The sequence below is a fragment of the Delphinus delphis genome, chromosome 3 (assembly GCF_949987515.2).
Source record: "Delphinus delphis chromosome 3, mDelDel1.2, whole genome shotgun sequence".
Taxonomy (NCBI): Eukaryota; Metazoa; Chordata; class Mammalia; order Artiodactyla; family Delphinidae; genus Delphinus; species Delphinus delphis.
Genome location: NC_082685.1, coordinates 40939116 through 40960545, shown reverse-complemented (window position 1 = coordinate 40960545; position 21430 = coordinate 40939116). Strand labels below are relative to the sequence as shown.

At 44.3% G+C, this 21430-nt stretch overlaps 1 protein-coding gene across 1 annotated transcript in view; it reads right to left on the bottom strand.

The window, feature by feature from the left end:
- The window catches only part of TIMD4 (T cell immunoglobulin and mucin domain containing 4), a 35054-nt gene extending 15389 nt beyond the window's left edge, over positions 1-19665 (bottom strand). Inside the window, exons 1-5 of the mRNA XM_060006839.1 lie at positions 19599-19665; positions 13594-13932; positions 11088-11414; positions 9423-9506; positions 8038-8118 (exon numbers count right to left, since the gene is read on the bottom strand). Coding sequence (XP_059862822.1) covers positions 8038-8118; positions 9423-9506; positions 11088-11414; positions 13594-13932; positions 19599-19656 — 889 coding nt within the window. The 5' untranslated portion in view covers positions 19657-19665. The remainder of the gene's footprint in view (positions 1-8037; positions 8119-9422; positions 9507-11087; positions 11415-13593; positions 13933-19598) is intronic.
- Between the last annotated feature and the right edge of the window lie 1765 nt (positions 19666-21430).

Genomic DNA, 21430 nt, shown 5'->3' with positions numbered 1-21430 from the left:
GAACAGCACTGGGCATGAAAGATAAAACAAACAGGCTACCGCCTCGCGAAAGATGTTGACTTTGAAATCGACTGCATCCAATTTCTTTCCTCCTAACAACGGCATTTGTGAGTGAAAATGAGCTTTGCTTCATTCCCCTGCCTTCCTCTGCTCCTTCTGCTGAACTTGCACTGAGAATGGCAACTCCTCCTACAAGTTCTTTATGCCCTTGATCAACTGAGGACCCAGGAAGTGTCAAGTTCTGACAGGACTCAACTTTGACTTCAATGAAATAGTGCAGCGCAGGGGAAAGAGCTCTGATTTGGGACCCAGAAGAGAGTCCTACGTAGGACTTACTTCCTCGGCTCTTTGAAATTTTTTTGTGCTTCTGTGCTTCAGTTTCCTTCCGTGTAGAATAAGGAGCGTCGACCACACCAGCAATTCCTAAATGCCTTCTTGGGGCTAGGGCTGGGCTTCAGTTTCTTGGACCCACCCCAGAGGTCCTCATTCTGCAAGTCTTGGATAGACTAGGGCCACCTACGCTTTGACTAAGCACTCTGTGGTTCCAGACCATGGCCAGGTCTGGCATAGACAGACTGGATGATCTCAGAGTTCAAGGTCTTGGTTCCCCAGTCGTCTCCTACCTCCCTGGGAGGTCTGCATGAGATCTGATTGCTCTCCCACCTTCATTGATGCCAACCTAACTCCCCTGTCTCCTATCTCCATTTCTAGACCAAACCCTTCCTCTCCCATTTTTGATGGCCTCCCCTCCTCCTATAACAGTACAAGTCTCCTCCCTCTACCCTGCCTCCCCTCTAAATATTCACCCTCCAACTCCTTGAAAGAACGCCTAGCATTTATTCTCTCACAATGGCTCAGCGCTGGACTTCAGGGTGTCCATCCACAATGCTCACCCTGTTCGCTTAGCGGTCCTCCTGCCACAGTTCACAGCCACCTATCTAGATGCCACATCTGACCGGTATTTAGAATTCCCTCATATTTAAGTACACATCCCATAATCTTTGTCTCCTGGACCACTTCCTACCTCTGCTGTCTCTCTAACTGGCCGCCTGGGCCAGCTTTTCTGCCTCTACTACACCCTCTCCCAATGGAGTCGTTCCTGTAAGGAGGTGGGGTGTCTGCCTTCATCCCACCCTTCCTCTCCCACAATATCTTCAGACGATACCACAGGAGCTTCAATGATGCCCTCTGCTAATGAGACAATAGAATCAAGTGTTTAAGACCTAATTTTCAAGAGTAAAGAGACCTGGGGTTCCAACTCTGGCAAATGTCTTAACCTCTGCAAACCTGTTTCTTCTCCTTTACAATGAATGCAATAATAGAATCTTCCTCACAGATCTGGACGATGCCTCATGATGAGATAATGCACTGAAAGCATGGAGCCCAGCCCTGTCCTATAATAAGCACTCAGTAACTGTCATATTATATCGATAGGCCTGAACTCTCCCTCATGAGATAGTACGTATGAAAGTTTTGGTATAGGGGCAACTCCTTATTCAGCACAGTGATGATTCTTGGATCACAGGAGGTGCCAATCATCAGACACCCAATCCCCACCGAGGCATCCGTAAGTCCGCCCAGCCCCACATTTCCAACGGCCTGTTAGACATTTCCCAGGGGCACTTCAAAGTCAAGATCGCCCAAATAAATTTCACTCTTCCTCCTGGGGTTCCTCTACCAGTGAATCCATCACATCGAGCTGATCTCCCAAGTGCGGAGAATCAGTCATCCTTCCTTCTTACTCCAGTCACCAAGTCCTCTCAGTTCAAAGTCCTAAATGGCTCTGACTCTGTCCCTTCGCTGCTGTCACTGCTGCCATCATCCTGGTGGAGACACTCACCTCTTGCCTGAGTTATTGCAGGAGGCTCTCTGCCTCCAGGCTTACTCCCCTCGAATACATCTTCCACACTCTTGCCAGAGCAATTTTTCCTAAAACAGAGCTGAAAATGCCATTCCCGACTCCAAAAACATGACTGGACCTGTGTGACCCCGGAACGAAATCTAAATTCTTCAGCCCATCAATCAAGTCCTTTAAGAACCTAGGCCACTCCTAGCTTCCTGTCTTCATTAGATTAAACTAGACTCTTAAACAATCGCCAAAGATTTCGTGCTATTATAAGTCCCCCTATTTCTGCTCATGCTGTTCTCCCTGCCTGTTCACTCTTCTCTGCTCAATGAGATGTTCTCATCCTTGAAGAACCAATTCAAGGATCATTGAGTGAAATCATCCCGGCCCTTCTTTCCAAGTTAGAATCCTTCTCTCCCTTCTTTGGGTCCCCAGGGCACCTTTTCATACTTCTATCCCAAAACCAAGCTCACTGGATAATTGTTTGCTCTACACAAGCCTGTCTGTCCCACCCCTTTAAGAACAGAGGTCAAGACTTCCTCATTTTTATATGTTCTGGGTCTTGCACAGGGAAGCACCCAGGGAAGCCACGTTTAATGAATGACAGATTTGAAAGGCCTTTACCAAATATCATGTGACCTATTTCCATATATCCAAACCAAATGCCAAGGTAAAGATATAAAATCTCATCTCTAACCACTCTTCCCTCTGAGAATCCTTTGATTCCATGGCCAGGCCAGCTTGCTCTGGACCATGAAGCTTGGGCTGGTTTTGTAAAACAGAAAGATACAGTAAGAGAACAAGAACTCCTAAAAGCACCCCATCCCCACTCCCCCACCATCCAACCCTGGGATGGAGAAAACACTACTGTAAGAATCTCAGAAAAGGAAATTAGGACTATTGCCAGAGGAATGTTCATTTTTTCCCAGTTTTCCTGGGTTGACAGCCAAGCCCTCATGCATATTTGGGGGCATTAAATTTGAAATTATTTCACAGCTTGGACTTCATACTGTTGATGAGTATAATGATCTACCGGGGGGCTGAGAAAAAGTGAATCCTAATACTTGAGGAGCAAATAGGAAAATCTGCCCTCAGGGAAGCTCTGTTGAGAGATAGTGGCTGCCAGTCTTGGGACAAAGGTTAACTGTACGTGGGATCAGGAGAACTGGCCTCTGGTCTCAGCAGCCTCCCTATCACTGCAAGCCCTCTCTCAACTCACTGGCCTTTGCTGGGCCTCAATTTCCCATCTGTTTTCCACTGACAACACCTCCTGAGGAGTTCGTGGGCCCAAATTTCAAACCTCTGAAACCTGGGTAAGAGTCTCAGCTCTCCCTCTGCCTCACTGTGTGATCTCAGGAAAGTCATTCCACATCTCTGAACTCTATTTCTAGGCAGCCACAGAGTGGAGGTGAGGATTTGACACCCTGACTAGGGCTTCTTCAGATGATGTCTGCAGACCAAACACCTTCAAAGCAGAAGAGGGCACCAGAGCAGGAGATACATACTTGGAGGTGTCTAATCAAATAAATAATACAAATCAGGAAGCCCTTGCATGGCAAACTCGACCACAGCTCTTTTTCAAGCAAAACTTGATTTCTGAGCCTAAATTATAGAGTGAAGCCTCCCTAGATTGAGTGATGTGAGAAGGACAAAACAACTGAGAGGCATCAGAAGATTAAAGATGTCCACCAGAGGAACAAAACCCATAACTGAGAGTTCCATAGAGCCATGTAATAAGCAGCCAGTGAAAAGCTTTCAGAATCAGATTTATTTTAATAGTGAGTCGAGAATGGCTGCCATGAGATTTTTTAAAAAGCTTTCGTCACTTCCCCAAGTTTGCAATTTTGTCACTCATCAGCTCTTTTCCTGGTGCAATTAGCAGTTAAAAAAATCATAAAACCAAAAAGTGTCTCTGCCGTGTATGTGAGGGTTTATTCTCTACTGTATTCATTGGTCTGTATGTCTGTCTTTGTGCCAGCACCATACTGTTTTGATTACTGTAGCTCTTTAATATGTTTTGAAATCAGGGGGAAAAAAAAAAGTGTCTCTGTATTTGGAAGGAAGTGAGTCAGCTGGGAGCTGGTAGATGTGGCCTCTTGCTCCCCAGCCAGCCTGGCCAGAGAATGAAGATGTGTGAGTAGGAAGATCAGCAGAGATCCAGTGAGCAGAGGGGATCAGAATCCGTCACGAGGACTGTCATTTACTAGCCAGTAATTCTGGACCAGACATTTTTCTCATGCATTTCCTCACTTAACAGCCCTATGAACCATGTACTATTATCTCCATTGTACATTTTGAGGAAACTGAGATTTCAAAAAGCCTAGAACAAGAACCTGATATTCTAAAAGAAAAAAATAAAGCATAAAACGTTAGAGCTGGTATATAACCCTGAGCCTTCACATTCCCCAAATGAGGTGTTTTAACCCCCACCTCAGGCTACCGAGAAGAATGTGAGGAGAAAGGACTAGAAAAAAAGGATTTGGGATGTTACTGAGGCACTAAAAGTGAGGCTGAGGCATAATCTGCAGAGGATTTAATCCCAAGCCACCCGATTTTATTTAGGAAATGACATGGTGATGTGGGTCTCCTCACCTTAGCTTCAGAGTCCTTACCCAATAGAGATGTTGGGTCACTATGGAGCAATTTGGGACCATTTCACACATTCCTGTGGCCAAGCAAGAAATGAAATTAATCCTCAGGCTAGAGGGACTGATTTGAGTTCCCAGCTACCTAGAGGCGTAAGAGTTCGTATTCCCCTAACAGGCTGCCTTTAGCTGGGGGGAAGAAACCTATGAGAATTTTTATTGTTATTGTTGTTTGTTTGAATTATGGTTCCTAATCATTTGGAGCTTTGCAGAATTCTTGGAGAATCTAATAAAAGTTCTATACTTTTTTCCCCAGGAAAATGTGTGTGTACGTATACAAACACAACTATATATATATAATTTCAGGGGGGTTCTTGTCCCCCTGCCAAGTTCATCCACAGACAACTCCATTTAGGAGTCCATGTACACATTTTAATAATACCCCTGGAAACTGGGTGTGATCCCACCTCTCTCTCTGCACTGCTGTGTTGTGTGATCTTGGGCAAATCACTCCACATCTCTGAACTCTGTTCCAGGCGGCCAAAGAGAGGAAGTAAAGAATTGCCATTCCAGGTAATGCTAATTTTAGGGAATAATAATTGTAGCAAGATCCACTTGAACAATTTAAAGCAGCCCTCAACCATGGCAGCCTGGCCATCCAAAAATTACATGAAGACATGAGGAAGGAATTGGGAATGTTTAGCCAAGGTAAGAAAAAGCCCACAGAAGCATGTAGGTTCTCTGAAATGGGTTGAAAGCATTTTTATGCAAATGAAGAAGTAGTTTTATTCTCTAAGTGCTTCCAGAGGGTAGATGGGGCGGGGGCAGCCTACCATGGGGTCAGAATGGCATCAGAGTTGAGCAGAGAAGGGTTAAGCCCAGGTCCATCATCTACCAGACAAGATATATAACATTCATGGACTCTAAAATGGAGGTGATAATGGTATCTGTCTCATAGGATTTTGTGAAAAATCAAATGAGGTAATGCATGTAAAATGCAGAGCGTTGAAACAAAGACAGACTTCAGTAGGTGTTAGCTTCTATAATAAACTCCCTGACCCTCCATTTCTTTATCTGTAAAATGGGGATAATACCTATACCTGGCTAGAAGGTCATTGTTAGATTTAAATAAAACAATACAAGTTAAAACCCTTATACAGCACCTAACACCTAGCTAAATCCTCAGTATGTATTATAAATGTTTCATTACAAAAACCGATGGAAAAAAAGGATGGTAAATGACAAGAACATGATATTTTATTTCAGACTGGAAGGTAAGGCAAAATAAACTAATACCTAAGAGTATGGAATCAGAGCTAGACTTCCTGGCTGTGGCACCCAACAGCTGTGTGGGCTTGAAAAAGCTATGACAGAGATTGGAGCATCTGGTAAGAGGGATTGAACTAAGTGGCCCAGGAGAATAGTTGACCCCATGCCGGCACATGATATGTGCTCAATAAACCCTGGCTTCTTCCACAACGAACAGATGTTACACAGAGACTGACAGACCTTCCTATAACCAGCTCCTCTTCAGCAGTGCCGCCTATGGGTATGGGCACAAGTGTTCTCTCTCCCAGGATTTATCAAGCAGAAGTGACATGAAATTATCAGGGATATTATAAAAGACGGTAAAACATCAGATGACCTTCTGTTCCCTTGTATTCAGTGTAAAATAGTCCAAGATTTAAGTGGAATAAATGAAACATTTTGCAAACTCGTTGACCATCCTTTGTCACTTTTCTAGTTGCTGCCTTCTCTTCTGCCAGAAAATAGGCCCCCACCCTACCGCATCCCATGGACAAAGAAGGTTTGGATCACTGGCACCTTGTTATCAACATCCAGTCCAGGTTTCCCGTCCTCCCACTGTGTGAGTTAGTGCATGCCAAAGCTTTTCAACATGAGATCACCCTTGCATTTCATCTTGATTTACAGTCTTCCTTCAAAACCTATCTCCCTTCCGCTCACTCTTGTCTGGACCCTCCAATTCCATCTTCCGAGCCTTTGTCAGTGATGTTACATTGCCTCCTTCACAGAGTTAAAGGATGGCTGTTTTCTGGCTAATAAACATAGAGAAAGACACTCCAACTCTCTGCTAATCGGAACAACAGAAGAATGAGATGACATTTTCTTCTCGGGAGATTGAAAAAAATTAAACAAATGGTTATATCGAGTGTGGGGAGGATATGGGAAAGCAGATACTCTGTGGGTGGGAAGATAAATTAGCACAGCCTTTCCAGAGGACAATTTTGTAATAGCTATAAAATTTAGAAGCACACATTTCAGACTTCCCTGGTGGCGCAGTGGTTAAGAATCCGCCTGCCAATGCACGGGATACGGGTTCGAGCCCTGATCTGGGAAGATCCCACATGCCGCAGAGCAAATAAGCCCATGTGCCACAACTACTGAGCCTGCACTCTAGAGCCCGCGAGCCACAGATACTGAGCACATGTGCCACAACTACTGAAGCCTGCGTGCCTAGAGCCCATACTCTGCAACCAGAGAAGCCACCGCAGTGAGAAGCCTGCGCACCACTACAAAGAGTAGCCCCTGCTCACCGCAACTAGAGAAAGCTCGTGTGCAGCGATGAAGACCCAACGTAGCCAAAAATAAAATATAAATAAATTTATAAAAAAATAAAAGCACACATTTCTTTGAACCTAGTATTTCTCCTTCTTGGTCACCACCCTAGCTAAAGAAACGCTTGCATGAACACTAAGGAGACACCTATAAGGATCCTCACTGCAGAATATTTATGATGTGAAGCTTTGGAACAACCTTAGTGCCCCTCAATGCGGAATGGATACTATAAGTACCCATAGTAGAAAATACTATACAGCAATTTAACACAGTAATGGAGATCAACATGGACCAAAAAAGAAAGTGGTCCAATGTATAATGTTAGGTGAATAAAAATGCAGAAGGCTGCACACAATATGATAGCATTTTTTAAAAAAATCCACACACAAAACACAGCTGTATATTTCTATATCTATACCCACTCATAAGGGAATAGAAAAAGATCTGAAGAATGATCATCTTCAACTAATATCAGTGATATTACAAAACAATGTATCCCTAGGGACTTCCCTGGTGGCACAGTGGTTAAGACTCCACAGTCCCAAAGCAGAGAGCCCGGGTTCCATCCCTGGTCATGGAACTAGATCCTACATGCATGCCACAACTAAGGAGCCGGTGAGCTGCAACTAAGGAGTATACCCGCTGCACCTAAGACCCAGAGCAACCAAATAAATAAATAAAAATAAATAAATAAATAGCTTTAAAAAAATGTATCCCTAACAAAACTACACTGGTGTACTATTTGCATAATTTAAAATAAATTAGTAATGTTTTGAAAGATGAATGGTTACTTTTCCTACTAGCATTCCTAGCTTCAGATCCCAACAGAGGGTTTTCAGAACTGAGGCAGAGAAGGGATGGAGCCAACACTGATGCTTTTAGCAAGTTTCACTTTCATCCTAGCTGGTGGGAGGATGTAGGACGTGACCACAGTGCAATCAAAAGAGCAGACTTCCAAGACAAGCAGGCAGATGACAGATTGTTCCCAAGTCCAAAGGCGAACCACTCACAGGAGCACAACCCCCCTACCTCCTGGCTGAGAAACCACCGAGTCACTCGCTTCCCGCATCAATGCCTGGCGTGTTGACTGGAGAACCCAACTTTTAGACCCTGGAAAATATACAAAGGAAAGGAGAAAACAAATTTAGGTAGATGCCTGTCTTCCTATTTTGTGGGGAGGTGGTGGGGTGGGGGGGCACTCTTCCCCTAAACTGACTTCTGTCATTAAAAAAAAGGGCTGGGCTTCCCTGGTGGCGCAGTGGTTGAGAGTCCGCCTGCTGATGCAGGGGACATGGGTTTGTGGCCCTGTCTGGGAAGATCCCACATGCCGCGGAGCGGCTGGGCCCGTGAGCCATGGCTGCTGAGCCTGCAAGTCCGGAGCCTGTGCTCCGCAGCGGGAGAGGCCACAGCAGTGAGAGGCCCACGTACCGCAAAAAAAAAGAAAAAAAAAAAAGGGCTAATGTTTACTGAGCATTTAGTACATTCCAGACGCTGTTCTAAGTCATCTACCTGTATTCTCTCACTTAATCCTCAGAAAGAGACACAGGGTAAGTGCTTCATTATTCCCATTTGACCAGTTAGGAAGCCAAGGCCCAGAGAGATTAAGGAACTTTCCCAAAGTCACACAGCAGAGAGGAGGCACGATTTGTACCCAGGCAGTGTGACACCAGAACGCACACATGAACCACTCTATGTTACGGCCCCCCATACTCTATTATCACAAGCATTGATTTATTTACCTCATAGATGTCTGTTTTCCTCTGCTTGATTATAAGCTCCACTAAGGTAACAGCTACCTTTTGCACGCTTACTAACAGGCCAGGCACTCGTCCAAATTTTATATGCATGAAGTTACACAATGGAGGGCAGAGGCCCCCAGGGGAAAGTAGTACAACTGATAACCAAGCCCAGGTAGGCCCCTCTAGCACCTGCAAGGCTGTGAATTATTTTCAGGGTGTTCTCTGTCCCTGGGCACTAGTAAATACCTAAAGAAGTCTGGCTGGATGGATGAAAGGACAAATGAATGAAGGAACTCTCCCTCCACTATAAACAGCCAAGGAGTCAAGTGAGTACACCCTCCGGGGTTTCAACACAGAAGACCAGTATGCTTGGAACTGGGGGATGTGATAGCCGAGCGCCACCCAACCTAGAGTGGAAAGGCAGATATTCTAGAGATGTGCTACCGTGGAGAACCGCACAAACAAATCAAGGTCAATGGGTCTCTCTCACTCTCTCAAATCCATAGGGAGGAATGAGCCACAAATGCAGTATTGATACCAATTTGTCCCAGGTGGACTTCATGGCACACAGGACCCAACAGTCATCTCTAGTCATCTGACTTGGTGACACTCTATTCAGTGTTTCCCTCAGTCTAAGCGGTGAGAAAAGAAAAAGAAAGAACCCCGGCCACATACCTTTGGATGTGAGTAAGGCAGTGTCTGCAGAAGTCGCCTCAGTGCTTCTCTGAGAGGTCCTAGGGAGAAGGACAGTTTCTGAGTCTGGAAGAGAAAAAACGTTTGGTAAAAGGCAGCTAAAAATAGGTGTTTGTGCTGAGTGGTGGGATTTGGGGCTATTTTTATAGTTGTCTTTGTACTTTTCTATGTTTCTTTCAGTTTTTCTTCCAAGGATTGTAAGTAACTTTTAGAATCTAGGGGAAAAACTGTAAACGTAGTAATTCTAAGATGATTATTTTAAAGACCAAAGGAATAAAAAATTACATATTAAAATTGGCTTAGGGTTCACGGACCTTAGGCGACTACACAGAGTATAATGGAATTAGCCAATTTGATACTGTAAAGTTGTTTAAATTAATCCAGGCCTTATTGAGGCAGCTGAAACACCTAAGCTTTCAAGCTATCTCATGATTCTTTTCTAATATTCTTACCTCAGAATCAGAGGTTGAAACGTGGTGGGAGCTTTGATAAGCCCCCATAATTAATGGAGCTAGTAATTCAGTGAGAGTTCCAAGATAGGATCAAGAAGGATTCAGGATGAAGGAAGGAAGGAAAGGAGGGAGGGAGCTAGAGAGAGAGAGAAAGAGAGAGAAAGAAAGGAAGGAAGGAAGGAAGGGAGGGAGGGAGGGAGAGAGAGAGAGAGAGAAAGAAAGAAAGAAAGAAAGAAAAGAAAGAAAGAAAGAAAGAAAGAAAAGAAAGAAAGAAAGAAAGAAAGAAAGAAAGAAAGAAAGAAAGAAAAAGAAAGAAAAGAAAAGAAAAGAAAAGAAAGGAAAAGAAAGAAAGGAAGAAAGAAAAGGTAGAACCAGTTCATCACGGGATATTTTAAGGCATCTGGAGGCCTTTCCTCAGCCAATCTCTAATGCCTGAGTAGGGACTTAAGCCCCGGCAGGATGGAACTGGTGTCTGACCCAGGTTCACATTTCCTGGTTCTTTACAGTGTCCCCAAGACTCCTGGGAGGTCAACTGGAGAACCAAAAATGCTGACTTTTCAAAAGCCCAAAGGAAAAAAAAAAGCAACAAAAAAGGAAATCATAAAACAATGAAAAGAAACAATTTAATGAAACTATACACACACACAGAGTTTTGGGATGAATTGTGTGGTCCCCTCCCACCCCTGCCCCAGCCCTACCTGAAAATTCATACATTGAAGCCCTAAGCCCAAGTAGCTTGGAATGTGACTGTATTTGGAGATAGTGCCTTTAAAGTGGTAATTAAGGTAAAAATGATGTTACATGGATGGGCCCTGATAGAATATCACTGGTGTTCTTACAAAAAGAGGACATTAGAACACAAACACACAAAGGAGGAAGACCACGTGAGGACACAGGGAGAGGACGGCCATCTAGAAGTCAAGGAGAAAGGCCTCAGAAGAAACCAACCCTGCTGATATCTTGATCTCAGACTTCTAGCCTCCGGAATTGTGAGAAAGTAAACTTTTGTTGTTTAAGCAACCCAGTCTGTGGAATTTGTTATGACAGCCCTGGCAAACTCATACACAGACACACACACACATAGACCTAAGAGTAAGTTGCTGGGCTGCCCCATTCAGCAGGAGAACCCTCTTCCAAGGGATCCAAGGTACATCTGACCAGAAGAAGGGAAAGAATGGCCCATTGAACCAGGCACCTGCAGTGAGGATGGGCCCTTCTGTGGAAGGCTCAAGGGTCAGAAGTATCGTGTCTTCCTCACGAAGGGACTCCCGTGTTGTCAGAGGGCATGTGGCTGCCGTGGTGGTGAGTGCAGCAGCGGTTCTCATCTGAAGCGGTGGTGTGGCTGGCAGGTCAGGTGTAGGCACGACTGTGGTTGTTGGAAGCACAGCTGTGGTTGTTGGAAGCACAGCTGTGGTTGTTGGAAGCACAGCTGTGGTTGTCGTCACGGCGGTGGTGGCGGCAGTGGTTGGGCGATGGGTGGTTGTTGAGCGATGGGTGGTTGTTGAGCGCGTGGTTGTGGGACCTGTACCCAATAGAAGATACGTCTGGTGCCAAGTGGAGACGGAGGAAGACAGAAACCCTACAGATGTAGCCGGCATCTGTCCATTTCTCTTGCCTTTCTGCTGCCTCACCCGGCCCACGAGCCTGGACCACTAAAATGCCCATGAAAACTGGGTGTCTTAACTCTAGTCCTGGCCTTTCCAACCTGTTCTTCACACACTGGCCAGAGTAATCTTTGAAAATGACAAATCTAATTATGTCAGTCCCCTACCTACACTTCTTTACTGGATTCTCCATGCCCTTAAGATGAAGACCCAACCCCCAACCTCACCCTCAGGGCCCCACCTGATCTGCTCTTTCTTTCCCATCTCGGGCCTCCACTCTATTCTCCTCACTTTTCCCCAGCCCACTGGCCTTTCTTCAGTTCTTCCACAGTATTAGTGACCTTCCATCTGAGGGACTTTGTACCTACTGCTTCCTAGACTCTCTCTTCCTTAGATGGACTCCTCCTTAACCCTCATGTCTCAGCTAAAAGGACGCTTCTGCAAGGAGGTCATCCGCATTCGACATTTTTTGCACACTCATACTTGACCTTCATAGCATTTGTTGCATTTCCTAACTACACATTTGTCTGTTGATTGTTATGGAATGTCTGTTTCTCCTAGTACACTGTAAGCTCCACGAGGGAATGGCTGGTATTTATTTTGTTCTCTGCTACAAATCTAATACCTACCACAGTGTCTGGTACATAATAGGTGTTCCAAAAACATGCATGAATGAGTAAATGAATGATCCCACCAAAAGTGAGCCCAAACGTAACATTTCAGTCAAGCAAGATGAATAAGCTCTAGAAATTTGCTGCACACATTGTACCCATAGTTAACAATAGTATATTGTACACTTGAAAATTCATGAAGAGGGTAGAACTCATGCTAGGTGTTCTTTCTACAATAAAAATTAAAATCTAAAAAGAGCGAGTCCAAAGAGTGTAACATAGGGTGAAAATGTAATCTCTTTCAGATATTAAAGATTGGTTCATGCCCAAACCACTCACCCCCTAAACATCTGAATCTGAGTTCATTAGCAACAGTTATTCTACAGATACCACCCTCTCTTAAATATGCCAACTTTCCACTAACTCTAATGGACCAGAAAGACATTATTAGTTTCAAGTGAACTTAGAAATGTCCTCATAGAGTGCTGATGTCAACCAATATTTTATAGAGTAAGAGCTGGTTATATCAGGCTTGAAAAGCAAAGACTTGGATTGGCATCATTTAACTTTAACAAATCCTAATGATACCTCTATCTCACAGAGTTGAGAAAAATATACTAGATATATATATTCAGTATATAAAAAGTATACTTTCATATATGCTTGTGAAAGTTCTCTAATTAGAGGCATCCCCATCAGTTGTTCTCAATTTCAGAGCACATGAGAGTCATCGGAGAAGCTTATGACTTGCCTGGCTAGCCAGAACCTGCCTTCATAGACGCCAGTCCAGTTAGGAACAGAGCCCAAGAATCCTCCGTCCTCGGTGCAGGCTGAACACAGGGCTGAATTCGAGAGGCTCCATTCCAGACCAGCAGGAACAGTGGCTATTGTTCACATAATTCAACCACCGGCTGCACTCCATGCAGCTCAAATCGTTACGAGTTCCACCATATTTCAAATGTCATCAAAAGCAACTGATGGTAACAGAAGGAACGATCACCTGAAAACTGCTGTGACTATCTCCAAATCCCCTGCCCTTTCCCCTCTGCTGGAAGTTGGGCTTATGGACTGAAGCTGATCCACGAACCACACATTTTATCTCATTCATCCAATATCTTTTAAAATTGTGAAATCTTTGCCAACAGGCAAAAGTCAATATACTTCACATGATAAGTGGGAGATCTGAAAGCACTGGGCCCAAATTTCTGCAATTCCCTAGAGAAGCAGCAGCTGCCCTCTTCAGAGTGACCCTGAATTTCACTGGTTCCCTACCCCCCACCCTCTACCCCTCCCTCATTTCTGTGGGATTTTTGGCTCCTACAGGCGTCTGCTCCAGGCTGTGGCTCCTCTGGTCATCAACATGTCTCAGATGTAATCTGCCCACCCATTGCTTAAGCAGCTCCGGCCTCTCCACCACCATGCACTGACTCTATGACCCATGACTCGTGAACCTCTCCATCCCCAGACACAGTCCCTGCGTGCTCACCTCTCAGCTCCAGGCGGATGTTCCTCTTCACATCGTTGAACCAGCCAGGCACCTCTATGCGGCAGCAGTACACACCACTGTCACCTTCGTTGGTGTTGAAGATGGTCAAGGAGACATCCCCTCTCCGGATATTCCCCAGAAGTTGGTATTTTGGCAACTTCCTCGAGACCACCCTTCTCCCATCGGTGTAGAGAAGCTCATCGTTGCATTTGGAGTTGGGACACTGGCCTTTGCCCCAGCACATGCTGTTGCTCTTAGGAGACCAGGATGAGTACGTACAGGGCAAAGTCACCGACTGACCCCAAAACGCTCTCACGACACTCTCTGATACAGCTGGAGCTGCGAGGAAAGATGAGAAAACTAGGCTGTAACGTACTGAAATCTCTCAAATATGCTCTACAGGGATTGTGCAGATAGATGCTTCCAGGAAGATGAAGAGGGTCGTAGTGTATATGTTTCTTTAGCCCAAATTCTGGCCTGCCCTTAGCTGCTGCTGAGCTCCTAACTCCACACCCCTCCATCCCTCAAGTGGAAACAGCTGACCGCCTGAGTCTGCTCACATCTCCACAGCAGATTTGCTGATTAAAAAAACCCTGACCGGCGCTTCTCTGGTGGCGCAGTGGTTGAGAGTCCGCCTGCCGATGCAGGGGACGCGGGTTTGTGCCCCGGTCCGGGAAGATCCCACGTGCCGCGGAGCGGCTGGGCCCGTGAGCCATGGCCGCCGAGCCTGCGCTCCGCAACGGGAGAGGCCACAACAGTGAGAGGCCCAAGTAACGCAAAACAAACAAACAACTAAAAAAAACTCTGACCTTAAGTACCATTCAATAAAACAATAAATTCTCCATGGAAAATCCTGACCCTTTAATCCAATTCCACTAACTCATATAAACAGGTCCAAAACTGCACTCTACCCAGTGTATCTTAATAGGCAGTGATCACCTACTGCTGACTTGAATGCCTCAAATGGGTCTCTGTCTGTCTTCCACCCCAGAGTGTTGCTATGGCAGGGAGACAGGCTGTTGAACTATATCCCATTGTCCTCTTCTCCTTTTAGTACTGGAGGTAGAAATTAATTGCTCTGGACCGTTTGTTTGTTGTTAGAGAACGTGAACTTAGGTGGAGTTTGTGGATTTTTTTTTTTTTTTTAATGTTAGAACTGGAAAGGAATCACAGGAATTCTTTGGAATGGCAGCTGTGACATAAAGATGCTGGTGATTAGGTTGACCATGTTAGCTATACGAAATAGAACATAGCACCATTTTTAAAATGAAGTATCTGTGTTTCCCAACTTCAGCTGCTCATCAGCATGGCCTGGGGAGCTTGCTAAAAATACCTATTTTCTTACCCAACCCTGAGTCAGAATCTTAGAGGCCAAGGCCCATGGAAATGTACATAACCGAGGCCTCCAGGTCGTTCTGATGTCACTGACCACCCACTCTGTTTGAGGACCACTGGACAGCCTCTTCTAAGATAACTTCCATCTCTGAGAGTCCGTGGAAGTTTTTCACTGCTGCAAATGTTAAGCCCTCTGATTTAACTGAGCATCAGTGATTGTTCTCAATCAAACCATGCTATTGACAGGAGAGCCAGGCAGGCTATAGCTCCAGTGTCAGGATGACATCCTGCTCCTTCTTGAGTACCTAGATCCCTTTTATATTTTTTAAATTATTTTAACATCTTTATTGGAGTATAATTGCTCTACAATGGTGTGTTAGTTTCTGCTGTATAACAAAGTGAATCAGCTATACATATACATATATCCCCATATCTCTTTGCTCATGGTTTTCGTCAAGGTACCCTCCTGTAAGACTCTCCGTTCGCTAACTCTGTTAACCCCGTTGGCTAAGTTGTGTAAGACATGGCCAGTAGCACCGTATTCCTCCCTGACCCTAGGCGGCAGCAACTTCCAGCTATCCTTCTCTGGGAGAAGGTGAGCTTGAGCCCTAGTAGTTGCCCAGGTAGTAAGCCAGATGAGGTACTTGCTGGGTTTTGCAAAGTTTGCTCTCATGATGAAAGGTCATTCCAAATTCAGACCCGCCTGGAGCCTTCCCTAAACTCATCGTCTCTTTAGTTTGCCACAATGGAGATGTTTCACAGATTGTACATGCTGTGGAAGCCCATTTTGCCTCCCATGAAGTCAGGGAAAAAAATAAAATTGTCTTCAACCTCAGCTGTGATAGCAATGCAGAACACATGCACCAAAAACCAATGACTTCTAAATATGAGCTTGTTCCTATGAATATTTGGTAAATTAATAAAAAATGTGGGACAGAATTATTTCTACTGGAGATTCAACAGTTTATTATCCCAAGTATCGCAGTATAGAAAGAGGCATCCTACTACTCAATAAGGAAAGACTAGATAGAAAAACTGGCAAAGGCAACAAACACATGAAAGGATGCTCAACATCATTAATCATTAGAGAAATGCAAATCAAAACTACAATGCGATATCGTCTCACATCGGTCAGAATGGCCATCATTACAAACAATAAATGCCGGAGGGGGTGTGGAGAAAAGGCAACCCTCATACACTGTTGGTGGGAATGTACATTGGTACAGCCACTATGGAGAACAGTATGGAGGTTCCTTACAAAACTAAAAATAGAACTACCATACGACCCAGCAATCCCACTACTGGGCATATATCCTGAGAAAACCATAATTCAAAAAGAGTCAGGTACCACAATGTTCTTTGCAGCTCTATTTACAATAGCCAGGACATGGAAGCAACCTAAGTGTCCATCAACAGATGAATGGATAAAGAAGATGTGGCACATATGTACAATGGAATATTACTCAGCCATAAAAAGAAATGAAACTGAATTATTTGTAGTAAGGTGGATGGACCTAGAGTCTGTCATACAGAGTGAAGTAAGTCAGAAAGACAAATACCGTATGCTAACACATATATATGGAATCTAAAAAAAAAAAAGAAATGGTTACGAAGAACCTAGGGGCAAGACAGGAATAAAGACACAGACCTACTAGAGAATAGACTTGAGGACACGGGGAGGGGGAAGGGTAAGCCGTGACAAAGCGAGAGAGTGGCCTGGACATATACGCACTACCAAACGTAGAATAGATAGCTAGTGGGAAGCAGCCGCATAGCACAGGGAGATCAGCTCGGTGCTTTGTGACCAGCTAGAAGGGTGGGAGGGAAGGAGACTCAAGAGGGAAGAGATATGGGGATAGATGTATATGTATAACTGATTCACTTTGTTATAAAGCAGAAACTAACACACCATTGTAAAGCAATTATACTCCAATAAAAAAAAAAACTGGCAAAGGACAACACAGGCAATTCATAGACAAGGAAATATGAGTGATCAGTAAACTTCAACTATTAGACTGGCAAAAAACTAGAATGCTGATGATATGAAGTGTTGGCTAGACTGGGAGCTGGGAAATGACTTAGCCTACTGGAGTAAACTGGAATGAAATGGGGTGTGAATTGGTACAGCCACACTCTGGGGAAATTCGGCAGTTTCGGTTAATACTCAACATGCAAGTGACCTCGCTAAGCCTGGGCAATTTTATGGTTTGTTATTTGCTCTAGAAAAGCACAGGTGCACAAGGAAGCCTATTTGCAAATGTTTACTGCAGTGTCATATGTGTGGGAATGAAATGAACAGTGTGCGTATGGGGAGTGGCTAACCTATGGCACAGTCCTTCCGTGGAACCACAATGTACAAGATTAATAGAATTAGACAGATGTATATCCATCGGCATGAAAACTCCAAGCCTTATCAACGTATGAAAAGGAGACATTTCAAAATGACACATAACATACAAAACCATTTTAAAAAATAAATAAACCAGTTTGCAGGTTTTGTGGGCACAGACGTGTGAAAGTAAACGTAGAGAAAAGTGGCTGGTGGGACATACACCCAACTCATTGTGTCAGCAGCTCCATGATCAGAGGAAAGGGACTGGGGTTGAGGGCAGTAGTCAAAAGGGATCTAACTTTATAACATTTAAATTGTTCCACCAAGGGTGTCTCTGTATTACTCATTGGATTAAAAATTAATGTTAAAAAAAGGAAGCAGGTGTGGCAGAAAAACACCCATCAGGCTTACATTGAGAACTTTATTCTGCTAGTTACTGCTTTTGTGTTCTTTGGAGGAAAACCACACTAATCCTGACCTCATTATCCTCATAAGGCAAAGGGGGAAGATAATGCTCGCCTCAGAAATAGTTCTCAAGAGCTTCCCTGGTGGCACAGTGGTTGAGAGTCCACCTGCCGATGCAGGGAACACGGGTTCGTGCCCCGGTCTGGGAGGATCCCACATGCTGCGGAGCGGCTGGGCCCGTGAGCCATGGCCACTGAGCCTGCGCGTCCGGAGCCTGTGCTCCGCAACGGGAGAGGCCACAACAGTGAGAGGCCCGCGTACCGAAAAAAAAAAAAAAAAGAAATAGTTCTCAAGTTCACAAGAGATAGAGTATTAAATGCCACATGAAATTAATAAATTATTAGTACAAATAACCAAGCATTTCTGATCTTAGAGATATGATAAGAAACTTTCTTTCCAGCTTCAAAATTATCTGAAGCAAAGGAATCATTGGTATTAAATCAATTTCTCTTTTGGGGAATTACCCAGGATGGTGGGTACAACCTAGGTTCTGGTGCCAGCTTGGTTCCTCCTCTAGCTGGTGACCTTAAACAAGGCCTTTCCCCAGTCTGGGTCTCAATTTCATCATCTACAGAGTGAAGGGTTTGATCTGACATCTTTTAAGAGCACATTCAGTTCTGATCAACAATGAGTCTGAGCAGTCACTGCCTTCTAAAGAGGTCATTTTAGAAAAGGCACAAATGAAAAACAAACAGCTCATCCACCAGGTGCTGCCTTCTTCAAGTAGGGTTGGAGAAGCCCACTCAGTCAGTGTCCAGCCAGTAGCCGGAAAGGTGGCCAGAGCAACTTTCAGCATCACCAAACCCTCCACACCTCCAGGTCCCAGGACAAGGTAAAGACCAGGCAAAAACAATGATAAAGAAAGGGAAAGGAACTGCTTTCATTCCACTAACTCCCACAGGGTATCTGGGGAGAGAGACAGTTAAATGAGCAACTACTACAGGGCGACAAGTTCTCTAATGGCGGGACTCCAGGGAGGACAGGAACTCACAGCAGAAACACTTAAAGCAGTTTGGAGGCTATGGGTAGTCAGGAAAAGCTTGACTTAGGTGGAGACCTGAGGGTGTATGGAGTTCTAGAGGAAAGAAAGGCACAAAGAACAGTATGACAAAGGCTTGTTTTTCGTGGAATGTAGGTGTTTTCTCACACAGCACATTTGAAAGATTCATGTGCAGAAACTATGAAGTGTTAAAACTGCAAGGGACATTAGATATTGTCTAGTTCTAGAATCATGGATTGTTAAAACTGGTCTTTTCCAAGTCCCTCATTTCTTCCATGGAAGGGCCATAGTCACCAGTGTCAAAAGTTAATGACCAAGATGCAACTTCAGCTCAGCCCAGAGCATTCCACCTGTATAGCAGCAGGATGTGAAGGTCTGTACTGGTCCACACCTAGTGTGTGTACATTTGCATCATCCGAAACCTGGAAACAATATGCAGAAAAGGTAAACCTCACCTGGACGCCTGACCCCCAGCAAAATAAAACAAACCAAGAAGCAAACAAAAACTGCTAAAAATAAAGAGAAAAATAAGGATTATAATAAGGCGTCTTAGCAGAACAAATTCCCCTGGCTCTGATTGTGCTAGTAAGACCTGCAAAGGACATTTCGTTTCCCCATGTTATCTGACCCCTTATCTCTGTGTCTCTTCTTGAATTACCATTCCTGGTATGAACATAAATCCCCCCGCCCTAAAACTCCCAAACCAGTCTCAAGATAAACCCTGCGTCACAAAGAAAGGGAGAGACCTTCCAAACAAGAGAAGCTGAGTGGACGCAGGAATGAAATGGACTTCACCTTTATAGATCAGCCATGGAAATCCGGGAGGTGCCAAGCCTCCAGGGACTCCTGGATGGAAGGTCTGAGAACACTTACTCAGATACAGCCGCTGGAGCTCAATCACCAGCCAGAGAATCAGAGGCCCTTTGGACATTTTGGTTGTTGGCAGGCCCCAGGAGTCTGTCCGTCTGTCCAAATTCCATTTCTTATACTCCCGTTAATGCTGACAGGGCGGGACCTTCAGGTTTCATTTCTCGTTTTGCCTCATAATCTTCCCTTTCCCCCTCCTGAATGGCCTTCCTCAATCTGGGATGTATAATAAAATGTGCTGAGCACGTTTCTCCTGCCCATTAGTGTGTGTGCAAACATGTGGAGTGATGGTGTGGGCATGCATGTACTCCGTTGTCCACTCATATAGGGGGATTTCCTACACATACATGAGCATCTATGCTTGTGTGTATGTGCACTTGTCCTCCTGGCTACCATGCAGCTTACAATAAAATGCAGTTAACTCTCCCCTCTGGCAGTGGTTTACACACAGACTCCTCATGCTGAGCCAAAGGCAAGTTAGATGGGAATTTGGCTCTGCTCCCATTCTGGGTTCTCCCTCACCCAGCCCCTGTACCCCTCGCCCTGATAATACAGAAATAAAAGCAGGGCTGCCATCAACTATCACATAAGCCAAAAACACCATTAGAGTTTACTGGGCAAGGAAAGACGTTCACTAGAGGAAGCATATGGTGATAGTTACCAGACAGGCTCAGGTAACAAACAGGCTCAAGGTCTGGGCCCAATTCTACCACTTGTTAGTGAAACCACTTGAAGGAGAGGAGCACGCAAGACAATTCATGAACTAGATTTCAGGGCTTGAACTAGATGATATTTATGGCCCTTCTGCACGCTATGGATTCAACAATATATCCAGAACCACAGAATCATTTAGAGGAGGAATCAAATCAATGCTCACCAACCAGATGTGTTTTCTAAATCATCATCATTAGTTATTGAATGCTTAATTATATGCCAGGCACTCTGCTACATGATAGAGCTGTATTATTGAATTCTCACACCCTAAGAAATAGAAATTTTTTTTCTATTTTAACAGATGAGGAAACTGAAGCTTAAGGGAGCTAAGTAAATGACATTCACAGCAAAAATATTGTAGAAACAGAACTTAAGCTAAGACTTTCTGATTGATCCCAAAGTCCGTGATCTTAATCACTACACCCTCCTTTGATCTGTGACGCTTATGGCATTGCACCATGAGACCAAGCATATCAGTGGCCAACTCCTACCTAGCCCCAGAGAGGGAATTTAAGGATGCACAGATGTTCTAGATTGTTTTAGAAAATTTCATTTGATTGTCACCAGCCAAATGAACCTTAAACCTTCAAATTTCTCACACTGAAGGATCAGTGAAAATACCAATCTTGGGTGAGGCTCTGGAATCAGAGAACCCAGAAAACAGGGGGGAAGGGATGAAAATAGAGGCATTCAAAGAAAGTCTTTCCACTGTATGTTCACTAAACTGTGAATCCTTTTCCCACCCTATTCCCTGGAAACTGGGTGATTTAATCTCTCAATAAACTGACGGCCCAAATAAAACACTCAAAGATACTGATATTTGGGTGCCCCCCAACAATATCACCCTATCCCCCTTCAATAAAGTCACCAGTACATGAGTCTCAGTCATGCGTGCAGCACTGCTAATCAGTTTTTAGGGTGTCACTTTAAGATATGAAAAAACAACCAAGAATCTCGACATTTCAGGAAAGTTCTCTGTACGACAAAGATGTAAAGACAACAGAAAGAGCAGAATAAAACAAGCAAACAAACAAACAAAAAAACCCAAAACTAGTATCTTCCAAGGAAAAAGGAAACAGAGAAACTATAAAAAAGAAAAATCAGAGAAAAAAGAAAGAGCTCCC